The sequence below is a fragment of the Bombina bombina genome, chromosome 5, assembly GCF_027579735.1.
Source record: "Bombina bombina isolate aBomBom1 chromosome 5, aBomBom1.pri, whole genome shotgun sequence".
Taxonomy (NCBI): Eukaryota; Metazoa; Chordata; class Amphibia; order Anura; family Bombinatoridae; genus Bombina; species Bombina bombina.
The window spans coordinates 145,292,515-145,305,282 of NC_069503.1; the positions used below are offsets into that span (position 1 = coordinate 145,292,515).

The following is a 12,768-nucleotide window of genomic DNA, read 5'->3' on the forward strand; positions in this document are numbered from 1 at the left end:
GTGGGTTAGTTATGTTTTGGGTAGCAACATGACCTGTCAGAGTTTAGGCAAATTGACTTTGAAGTTTTATATGTCACTGTGTTTTCTGTGTTGATTGTTCTTATTTATTGCCAACAGATTCTGCAGCGCTATCAAATGGTCCAGCTCATTCTCATAATTTAACGTAGACTGGGCTACACTGTATTCTAGTTGTAAACCTAACAACTGGCAGTGACAATAGAAATCTCCTTTACAGCAGGGCTCAACAATTTTTTTTCAAAATTTAGGTCACTCATGGGCACTCTAAACCAATGCTTAAAGTGATGGTAAATCCAAGCGTTTAACAAACGCTAGGATTTACCAACACTAAAAATCAAGGGGAGTTTAGGTGATGAGATCTAAAAAATAGGGTGCTAAACTCACCCTTTCTGTGCCAGTCCACAGCGCTCAAATCAGCGGCTCTGGCCGACCACGACACATCAGTCTTCTACCAATGAAGTGCCGCTTGCTCCTTTAAACCAATAGCTGTGCGTGCTTACAGAAAGCTGTCAGTTGAAACACACGGCTTTTGGTTCAGAGGAGCAAACGTCACCTCATTGAAGGAGACTGATGTGCAATGAGTGGCCGGAGCCGCTGAGTTTAGCCCTGGGGAACAGCACAGAAAGGGTGAGTTTAGCACCCTGTTTTTTAGATCTCATCACTTAATTTCCCCTTGATTTTTAGTGATGGTAAATCCTACCATTTGTTAAACGCTTGTATTTATCATCACTTTAATTTTAAGGAGCTATTGACTCCCTGGCTCATAAGGTTGTTGAGCCCTGCTGCTGTAAAGGGTCATGGGAGTTTATTATTATAATTATACTTTATTTATGAAGCGCCATCATATTCCGCAGCGCTGTCCATGTGTACAATTCATTTAAATAAAACTATGATATAAAACTTGTGAGAGACAGGACAAAATTTACAAACACATACAGGAGGGATTGAGGGCCCTATTCCCGTGGGAACTTACAATCTAGAAGGGTAGGAGGTTGAGAAACAGGAGGTGAGGACTGCAAGATTGAGAAGGATGTTAATGCAGAGTTAGATGAGGGAAATGTTGTTAGGTAAGTGAAATTAATTTATTATTGAGTTGGGTTGTAGGCTTCTCTAAACAAAAAAGTCTACAGGGAGCATTTAAAGGAAGAAAGATTAGGGCAAATCGGACTTGGGGCGATGGGGAAATGGTGATGCCGTCGACGGAGATGGAGAAGTCAGAAGTCGGCGTAGAGCTCTAGGGGGGTATAAGAAGGAGCTCAGTCTTGGACATGTTAATCTTTAGGTGGTGAGAGGCCATCCAGGAAGAAATACCAGATAAGTAGTCGCTGACATGAGAAAGGACAGAGGGAGAGAGAGCAGGGTTGGAGAGGTAGATCTGGGTGTCATCAGCATAGACGTGATATTTAAAGTCATAACTGTTGATAAGTTTACTCAGTGAAGAAGTATAAATGGAGAAGAGTAGAAGTCCCAGAACAGATCCTTGAGGTTCTCCAACAGACAGAGGCATTGGAGAGGAGAAGTCGCTGGCAAATAACACAGTAAAAGACCTGTGAGAAAGATAGGAGTGAATCCAGGAAAGTGGAGTGTAATAGAGGCCAAAAGAGCTAAGGGTCTGTAGGAGGAGGGGGTGGTCAACTGTGTCGAAGGCAGCTGAGAGGTCAAGTAAGATGAGTATAGAGTAGTGGCCAATATTTTTAGCAGAAAGAAAAAGTGACATGAAACACCTTGTAATTAAAAAACTATTGTGGTTTTCTTATAAATGAACACACCACCAGGGTGTGAAAACATTTTAAATACATTAACATTGCACTTGCTGCAGCATGGCTTTTAGCTGAGATTCCTCTTAACACAAGACAATTCACATAAATTATCTAAAAAAAAAAACCTACCTTGGAAAAAAAACTGAAACAGAAACTCATATTTTTCTCTGCATATTAGAATGTATAAGTTGTCCAAAATCACACACATGGTTTGTGGAATTGTATACAGTACAATGATACATGATTTCTAATGTTTAAATTCCTTTTGTATCTGCCGTTGCTTTTATATTATAGGATGTTGTCTATACTAGAATCTCCATCTTGGTGGCCATTTAGCGGCAAGCCTTGGAGGAGTTCTTCATGTGATCAACCCAAGGAATGTTCTTCAAGCACAAGTTCTCAAAACCAGGGCAAGGAAGGTGTTATTGTGATGATTCCAATAATATTTTCTCAGACATCAGACTCCAACTTCAAGCCTGGGAAGCTATCAGTCTTATTGTCCGCTTTGGAGATCTTGGACTTAAACTCACATCTTGTTCATCGATATGAGAGAGGGGACATTGATGACATTAAAGTTATCACAGGCTATGATATCAGTGTACGACAAAGATTTATTGGAAAACCTGATATAACATACAGAATCCTGTCTGCCAGGTTGCCAGAAGTCATCCCTATCTTGGAAATGCAGTATATCAAAAAGATTGAGTTTCACGAGGAAGCTCTACTGTTCAGTGAGGCAAGAAGAACTTCTCCAGCAGACAAGACTAGTCCTATTTATGAAACAGGTATGGCAAAAACTTCCACTAAAGTTTTAACGTATCGACTACACACACATCTTGCTTCACCTTAGTTGCACTCATCAGCAATAATATACCATTTAGTAGGGGCTAGACAGAAGGCGGAAAACACACCTTTTCGGGTTGGTATTTAAAGTGCCATGCAACCCCCCCAAAAAAACTTTCCAGTTTTGCACAGATCAATATCAAACATATAGAGGCCTCAAAGAAATCAATTTTCTTTTACCTCCCTGCATATCAATTTGGTCAAGGAAAATAAGGATGTTTACTCTCGCTCATAAAGCATATTATACACAGCCAATCACAGAGGAGGTAGACATATAACCCTCGGGGGTTTGCCCTGCCATTACTATGTAGCTGACATTTGCTTATCACATGACACTGCCAGGGAGGAGAAGGAAGCCCTACTTTACCTCTGTGTTTAGGTGGTGTGAGCAGACTGGACTGGGCATGTAGATAGGAACCTCATAACACTGCATGCAATCGGGAGCGAGCCTGAAATGAATATGCAAATGCTAATTAATCTGATATTGAGTAGGCTATTCTGTGTTGATCAAGCATTTTTGAAGGGGCAGTATGTAGTTCTAATAATGTAAATAATAATAATGTAAAAATACATAGTAAATGCATATTTGATGAACAGTGAGATACACTATATTATAAAAAATCAGTGTCACACCCCTTTAACTCTTCCTGACCATCTCTGGAAATGATGTACAAACACCATTAGCCTCCAGGCTCTAGATTTATCAAACAGACTTCTGTATTATTTACAAAACCATTACATGATTCATGTTCTAGGCCGCTGATTTGCTTATGACATATTCAAGCTGCTTATTTATATTCCAAATAAATCATTTCTCTTTTATTAGTTTGTTATATCCTTTGCATGGGCAGGGGTATTATTGTTTGTATGTTTTGTCTCTGTTTTGCTCCTTCTTTTTTTCTTTTTAGCTATTCCAAATGGCGGCCATACTCCTCCTATATCATGCGTGGTCCTTTTTTTACGCGAAGCATTGCCCAATAACAAGTGCATCTTGTATATTAGAGCGAGACTGTATTCCCCTGCTCTTCCGCTTTAGCTGTGTGCAAGAGGCGCACTGCTCATGTGCAATAGATCATAGACTAAGTCATCCACACTTTCAAGCATGAGCGTAAAAAAATACTTCCTGGAGATGGTGGAGTAGGAGTTTGGCCGCCATGTGTAATTGCTAGATGCCACAGAAATATGCAGAATTATTTTTAGTCCTATCTGGAGCACAAACTACAACATGATGCAGGGGGATTGCCGAGGGGAGATTCTTTACAAATACGTGATTGTGTCGGCAGTGTAGACTGTCCCTTTAAAATATTTCATAACCTGTCCAATGAGATGAAAGTGTATTTTGTTAAAAGGACATTAAAGTATTTTTTGTAAATATGCATCAATTATTAATCACAGCTTATATCATGACATTTTTAGCAACTTTCCCATTTATTTCTGTTATCAATTTTGCTTAGTTCTCTTGGTATCCTTTGTGTAAAGAGTGATCCTAGGGGAGCTCAGGAGCGTGCACGTCTTATCCATTTGGAACAATGGTTATAGTAATGTTATCCAATATTGCAAATACTGCTAGAATGTTAGACACGTGCACACTCTTAAACTCCCCTATCAATTTTATCTAGGTTTATTCCTCAACAAAGGATACCAAAAAGTAAATGGAAAAGTTGTTTAAAATTGCATGCTCTATATCTGAACCATCAAAGTACAATCTTGACTTTACTGTCCCTTTCACGGGACATGAAACTCCAACATTTTCTGACACAATTCAGAGAGAACATACAATGTTAAACAACTTTCCAATTTTACTAATATTATTATCATCTCATTTACTTTGTTCTATGGGTATCCTTTGTTGAAAAACATACCTAGGTAGGCTCAGGATCTGGGAGCCAGCTACTGATTGGTGGCTGCACATACATACCTTTTTACCATTGGCTTACCGATGTGTTCAGCTAGCTCCCAGTAATGCATTTCTGCTCCTTCAGTAAAGGATACCAAGAGAATAAAGCAAAATTGATAATAGAAGTAATTTTGAAAGTTATTTAAAATTGTATGTTCTATCTGAATTATGAAAGAAAATGTTTGGGTTTCATGTCCATTTATGTGTTTTTTGCCTTATCTCCTGTGCTGTGGTGAGTTAGGGGCAGATACACTGAGCAACCGGCCCCTGTGCAGCATGTAGCAAGGTTAGACTTCCCTGAGTTCCCACAAAATGATCACCAATGACTCAGAGGGAAGTGAAACAACTACACATTTAAATTAAGTGTAAAGTAGGAAAAATAAGTCATGAAATTGCAGTGTAGAGTTGTGCATATTTAAACATTTTGGCCTAGATTTAGAGTTGGGCGGTAGCCGTCAAAACCAGCGTTAGAGGCTCCTAACGCTGGTTTTGGGCTACCGCCGGTATTTAGAGTCAGTCATTAAAGGGTCTAACGCTCACTTTCCAGCCGCAACTTTTCCATACCGCAGATCCCCTTACGTCATTTGCGTATCCTATCTTTTCAATGGGATCTTTCTAACGCCGGTATTTAGAGTCGTGGCTGAAGTGAGCGTTAGAATTCCAGCCGCAGAAAAAAAGTCAGTAGTTAAGAGCTTTCTGGGCTAACGCCGGTTTATAAAGCTCTTAACTACTGTGCTCTAAAGTACACTAACACCCATAAACTACCTATGTACCCCTAAACCGAGGTCCCCCCACATCGCCGCCACTCGATTACATTTTTTTAACCCCTAATCTGCCGACCGCCACCTACGTTATACTTATGTACCCCTAATCTGCTGCCCCTAACACCGCCGACCCCTATATTATATTTATTAACCCCTAACCTGCCCCCCACAACGTCGCCGCCAGCTACCTACAATAATTAACCCCTAATCTGCCGACCGCAAAGCGCCGCCACCTACGTTATCCTTATGTACCCCTAATCTGCTGCCCCTAACACCGCCGACCCCTATATTATATTAACCCCTAATCTGCCCCCCACAACGTCGCCGCCAGCTACCTACAATAATTAACCCCTAATCTGCCAACCGCAAAGCGCCGCCACCTACGTTATCCTTATGTACCCCTAATCTGCTGCCCCTAACACCACCGACCCCTATATTATATTTATTAACCCCTAATCTGCCCCCCTCAACGTCGCCTCCATCTGCCTACACTTATTAACCCCTAATCTGCCGAGCGGACCGCACCGCTACTATAATAAAGTTATTAACCCCTAATCTGCCTCAGTCCCGCCTCAATAACCCTATAATAAATAGTATTAACCCATAATCTGCCCTCCCTAACATCGCCGACACCTAACTTCAATTATTAACCCTTAATCTGCCGACCGAATCTCGCCGCTACTGTAATAAATGGATTAACCCCTAAAGCTAAGTCTAACCCTAACACTAACACCCCCCTAAGTTAAATATAATTTAAATCTAACGAAATAAATGAACTCTTATTAAATAAATTATTCCTATTTAAAGCTAAATACTTACCTGTAAAATAAACCCTAATATAGCTACAATATAAATCATAATTATATTATAGCTATTTTAGGATTTATATTTATTTTACTGGTAACTTTAATAGCTATTGTACCTGGTTAAAATAAATACAAATAGTTAAGAACTATTTAATAGCTAAAATAGTTAAAATAATTACAAAATTACCTGTAAAATAAATCCTAACCTAAGTTACAATTAAACCTAACACTACACGATCAATAAATTAATTAAATAAAATACCTACAATTATCTACAATTAATCCTAACACTACACTATCAATAAATTAATTAAATACAATATCTACAAATAAATACAATGAAATAAACTAAGTTACAAAAAATAAAAATTAAAAAATATTTACAAACATTAGAAAAATATTACAATTTTAAACTAATTACACCTACTCTAAGCCCCCTAATAAAATAACAAAGCCCCCCAAAATAAAAAAATGCCCTACCCTATTCTAAATTAAAAAAGTTCAAAGCTCTTTTACCTTACCAGCCTGAACAGGGCCCTTTGCGGGGCATGCCCCAAAGAATTCAGCTCTTTTGCCTGTAAAAAAAACACATACAATACCCCCCCCCAACATTACAACCCACCACCCACATACCCCTAATCTAACCCAAACCCCCCTTAAATAAACCTAACACTAAGCCCCTGAAGATCTTCCTACCATATCTTCACCATACCAGGTTCACCGATCCGTCCTCGGAAGTCTTGATCCAAGCCTCGGAAGTGTTGATCCAAGCCCAAGCGGGGGGCTGAAGAGTGACGTCCATCCTCAGGCTGAAGTCTGGGTCCAAGCGGCGGCTGAAGAACTCCATCATCGGGCTGAAGTCGGAAGTCCATCATCGGGATGAAGTCTTCTATCAAGCCGCATCTTCAATCTTCTTTCTTCTGGAGCGGAGCCATCTTCTTTCCAACCGACGCGGATCCAACCTCTTCAACCGACGCCTACTCGCCGAATGACGGTTCCTTTAAATGACGTCATCCAAGATGGCGTCTCTCGAATTCCGATTGGTTGATAGGATTCTATCAGCCAATCGGAATTAAGGTAGGAATATTCTGATTGGCTGATGGAATCGGCCAATCAGAATCAAGTTCAATCCGATTGGCTGATCCAATCAGCCAATCAGATTGAGCTCGCATTCTATTGGCTGTTCCGATCAGCCAATAGAATGCGAGCTCAATCTGATTAGAGGCAGCAGATTAGGGGTACATAAGGATAACGTAGGTGGCGGCGCTTTGCGGTCGGCAGATTAGGGGTTAATTATTGTAGGTAGCTGGCGGCGACGTTGTGGGGGGCAGGTTAGGGGTTAATAAATATAATATAGGGGTCGGCGGTGTTAGGGGCAGCAGATTAGGGGTACATAGGGATAATGTAAGTAGCGGCGGTTTACGGAGCAGCAGATTAGGGGTTAAAAAAAATATGCAGGGGTCAGCGATAGCGGGGGCTGCACATTAGAGGTTAATAAGTGTAAGGCTAGGGGTGTGTAGACTCGGGGTACATGTTAGGTGCAGACGTAGGAAGTGTTTCCCCATAGAAAACAATGGGGCTGCGTTAGGAGCAGAACGCGGCTTTTTTGCAGGTGTTAGGTTTTTTTTCAGCTCAAACAGCCCCATTGTTTTCTATGGGGGAATTGTGCATGAGCACGTTTTTGAAGCTGGCCGCGTCCGTAAGCACCGCTGGTATCGAGAGTTGCAGTGGCGTTAAATTATTCTCTACGCTCCCTTTTTGGAGCCTAACGCACTGAAAACCCAGCCATTCTGTGAACTCTAAATACCAGCGGTATTTAAATGGTGCGGCCAGAAAAAAGCATGTGTAGCTAACGCACCCCTTTGGCCGCAAAACTCTAAATCTAGGTGTTTATGAGTAATTAAATGGTGAGTATAATGTCCCTTTAACCACTTTTCTTACCCTGTATGCAGTGCAAGTTTTCTGATCCTGCGTAAAGCCATTGAGGTCGCTTGTTCATTACCAACGAGCTGCCAAACAGAACTAGTCATCATTTTACTGCCCCATAAAAAATGCTGAAATTCTACTTCATCCCCTGCAGCCTTTTATACAAAACAAATTAAAGCTCATTTGGAGCTGCCAGGATAATTGTATGGATAACAGAGGTGACGAGCTGGCTCCTCTTCCATTTCTGCTCATGTTCTCCTAGTGTTACATTAAAGGGACAGTCTAGTCAAAATTTCTTGATTCAGATAGGGCATGCAATTATCTGTTTTTTAAACAATAAAAATTCTAGAGTAGACTGTCCCTTTAATTTGCCATTAAAGAAATGTACCCTCATTTTGTAGAATATAGAATTCATTTTATTCTGATAGTCGGTTGCTGAATTGATTGCAGAAAGCACAATCTGACACACACACACATTCATACAATACATACTCATACATTCACACTCGAATAATCTCACACACACACTCCCACAATCACACACTCATACAATACACGTTCACACACACTCACTAACACAATCATGCACACTCATACAATACACGCTTGCATACACTCACTCGTACAATCTCACACGCACAGTCATACAATACACGCTAACACACACTCACTAACCCAATCACACACACTCATACAATAAACGCTTACACACATGCACAGTCATACAATACAAGCTCACAAACACTCGCACAACCTCACATGCACAGTCATACAATGCACACTCACACACACTCGCACAATCTCACATATCCACAATCATACAATACACGCTCACACACACTCGCACAATCTCACATATCCAGTCATACAATACACGCTCACACACACTCGTACAATCTCACCCACAGTCATACAATACACGCTCACACACACTCGCACAGTCATACAATACACGCTCACACACTCGCACAATCTCACATGCACAGTCACACAATACAAGCTCACACTCACTCTCACATGCACAGTCATACAATACACACTCACACACACTCACTCTCATATGCACGCTCATACAATACAAGCACACACACACTCACTAGCACAATCTCACACGCACAGTCATAAAATACATGCTCACACAGACTTGCACAATCTCACATGCCCAGTCATACAATACACGCTCACACACACTTGCACAATCTCACATATCCACAGTCATACAATACACGCTCACACACACTCCACTCTCACAATCTCACATGCACAGTCATACAATACACGCTCACACACACACACTCATACAATCTCATACACACTCATACAATACACGCTCACACACTCGCATACAATACACGCTCACACACTCACTCGTACAATCTCATACACTCATACATTACATGCTCACACACTCGCACAGTCTCACACACACTCACTTGCACAATCTTTCACACACCATCTCACTTTTTCATTTACTCTCACACACAATCTTTTATATTTCACTATATCACTCACATAAACACTCTCAATCTCTCACTCACACATCCATACACCCTCTTCAAACCATTAATCACTGTCGCATACACACAATCTTACAGTATTAAACACTCATTTTCACATACACACAGCCTTGTACTTACGCTCTGTCACACACCAACTCACACATACTCTCTTACCATCTCTGTCACACTTTTGGTCACTCTCACACTCATTGCCTGATTTATAACAGGAAAATACAATTTTTACTGCACACTGTAGAACTCTTAATAAAACTACACAGCAGATGGGAAATTTGTACTTGTACATAAGAAAATAAAAGCATTGTGGGCTGTTCATGGGTTTAGCTGAAATCTCTCTAAGCATTTCCCCCCTGCAGATTATGTTTTTATATTGCAAACGGAAAATTGGTGAGAATGTGTCAGAATACTCAAATGCCCTAATTGATAAACAATAACAATTTGTAAGTTACTATGCACTGAAAACAGGCTCATCTGACTGTTATTGGCTGCAGTATTTTGTTTATAAAGTGCGCCCCTGCTAGCTTCACTCATCCCAGTGAAGTTTCCCTTTCCAGCAAACTCACATGACTTTTTATGGGAGGCACCTCCTCCTACAGATTCTCAGCTCTCTTGGTCTTTGTGACACTGACCTCTCTTGGATCCTGTTAGATTATCTCTCTAACAGGTCCTATTCTGTGTCATTTGCTGGTTAATCCTACTCTTCATTACCTCTGTCTGTTGGAGAACCTCAAGGATCTGTTCTGGGTCTTCTACTCTTTTACATTTATACTTCTTCACAGGGTAAATTTATAAACAGCTATGGATTCAAATATCACGTCTATGCTGATGATACTCTGATCTACCTCTCCATCCCTGCTCTCTCTCCCTCTGTCCTTTCTCACTCCAGCGACTGCTTATATGGCACTTCTTCCTGGATGGCCTCTCACCACCTAAAGATTAACGTGTCCAAAACTGAGCTCCTTCTAATCTACTCCTCTAGCTCTACTCTGATTTTTTTACTTTTTCTATCACTGTCTCCCCATCACCCCAAGTCCGCTGCATCTGTGTTACACTTGACTCCAACCTGTCCTTTATCCCCGACATCCAATCACTCTCTTCATACTGCCGCAACCACCTTTGCAATAGTTTCAAAATTCGCCAGTAAATAACCAACTCCCTTGTAATTTCCCTGACTTGACTACTGCAATAAAATACTAACTATCGTTCCTTTCTCACGCCTCTCCCCTGTCAGTCCATCCTAAATGCCTCTGCCAGCCTCATCCACCTTTCCCACCCCTCTATATCTGCTGCCCCTCTCTGTGAGTCCCTTCACTGGCTCCCCATTCTCACCCTGACCTACAAAGCCCTTACCAACGCTGCCCCTGTCACCTGTCCTCACTAGTCAACAAATATACTTAATTCCGCCACCTAAGGTCCAACAATGACCTACTCCTTGCATCCCCTACCATCACCTCCCCCATGCTAGACTTCAGGACTTCTCTTGTGCGACACCAACCCACTGGAACACACTTCCTTTGACTTCCCCTAATCTGTCTTCTTTTAAATGCTTCCTAAAAACATTTTGTTCAGGGAACCCTATCACCCAACTCTTTAACACTTACCTAATAACTGCCCTCATCTAACTCTGTATTAAGATCATTATCATATAATATATATAAGAAAGTGCGCTAAAAAGCATCAACCAGATGGAAGTTCAAAATGATTAATTTATTAAGGACAATATTGTAATCTGTTCCTCTATGCAATGTAATATAGTCGTAGCAAATACAATCACACTAATCCATTCATACAAAAAAATGGAGACTACCAGTGGTATAAAAATACCAAAAAAAATACTAAAAGATGGACTCTGTCTAAAATTTTAAAACCAATCTCCAGAGAATGTATCCTCTATTCAAATAGCAGCGGATATATTACAGTCTTAAAGTGTAGCTCTGTGGATAACAGTGAATAAATAACAGCTTGAAGTTGAATGTCACTTGTTTTAAATGTCCACAAGATGGTATTTTTGAAGGGATAATTTTCTTAAAAAGTCGCTAAAAACATTCCTCTTAGAGCATTTTTTTGGACAGTGTTGGAGCCTCTAATTCCCCCGGTTCAAAAAAAAAAACTGTTTATGGTACGTTTACCTTATAGTAGGTGGTGTGCTTTTGGGGCCATTAAGGTTTCTTACCACATTTTCCCCTTGTTTGTGTGATGCGACTGCGGGATCTGCAGCATTCAGCTGTTGGCGTTGTATCAGCGTGAATCGTCCGCTTCCGTGTGTAACGTCACGTGTTACCCTTCTACCAGGTTACATACTATGTTTTTCTTTATTAAGATCATTATTTTTATTTATTAAGTCCATCTCCTGTTTCTCACTCTCCTACCACGGGAATAGGGCCCTCAATTCCTCATTTGTCAAATTTTGTCTTTTCTCTTACAAGATTTGTATCATTGTTATACAGGGAGTGCAGAATTATTAGGCAAGTTGTATTTTTGAGGATTAATTTTATTATTGAACAACAACCATGTTCTCAATGAACTCAAAAAACTCATTAATATCAAAGCTGAATAGTTTTGGAAGTAGTTTTTAGTTTGTTTTTAGTTATAGCTATTTTAGGGGGATATCTGTGTGTGCAGGTGACTATTACTGTGCATAATTATTAGGCAACTTAACAAAAAACAAATATATACCCATTTCAATTATTTATTTTTACCAGTGAAACCAATATAACATCTCAACATTCACAAATATACATTTCTGATATTCAAAAACAAAACAAAAACAAATCAGTGACCGATATAGCCACCTTTCTTTGCAAGGACACTCAAAAGCCTGCCATCCATGGATTCTGTCAGTGTTTTGATCTGTTCACCATCAACATTGCGTGCAGCAGCAACCACAGCCTCCCAGACACTGTTCAGAGAGGTGTACTGTTTTCCCTCCTTGTAAATCTCACATTTGATGATGGACCACAGGTTCTCAATGGGGTTCAGATCAGGTGAACAAGGAGGCCATGTCATTAGATTTTCTTCTTTTATACCCTTTCTTGCCAGCCACGCTGTGGAGTACTTGGACGCGTGTGATGGAGCATTGTCCTGCATGAAAATCATGTTTTTCTTGAAGAATGCAGACTTCTTCCTGTACCACTGCTTGAAGAAGGTGTCTTCCAGAAACTGGCAGTAGGACTGGGAGTTGAGCTTGACTCTATCCTCAACCCGAAAAGGCCCCACAAGCTCATCTTTGATGATACC

General features: G+C 40.5%; 1 protein-coding gene across 1 annotated transcript in view; it reads left to right on the top strand.

The window, feature by feature from the left end:
- The window catches only part of SNAP47 (synaptosome associated protein 47), a 114,185-nt gene that overhangs the window by 15,594 nt on the left and 85,823 nt on the right, over positions 1–12,768 (top strand). Inside the window, exon 3 of the mRNA XM_053713735.1 lies at positions 2,073–2,563. Coding sequence (XP_053569710.1) covers positions 2,073–2,563 — 491 coding nt within the window. The remainder of the gene's footprint in view (positions 1–2,072; positions 2,564–12,768) is intronic.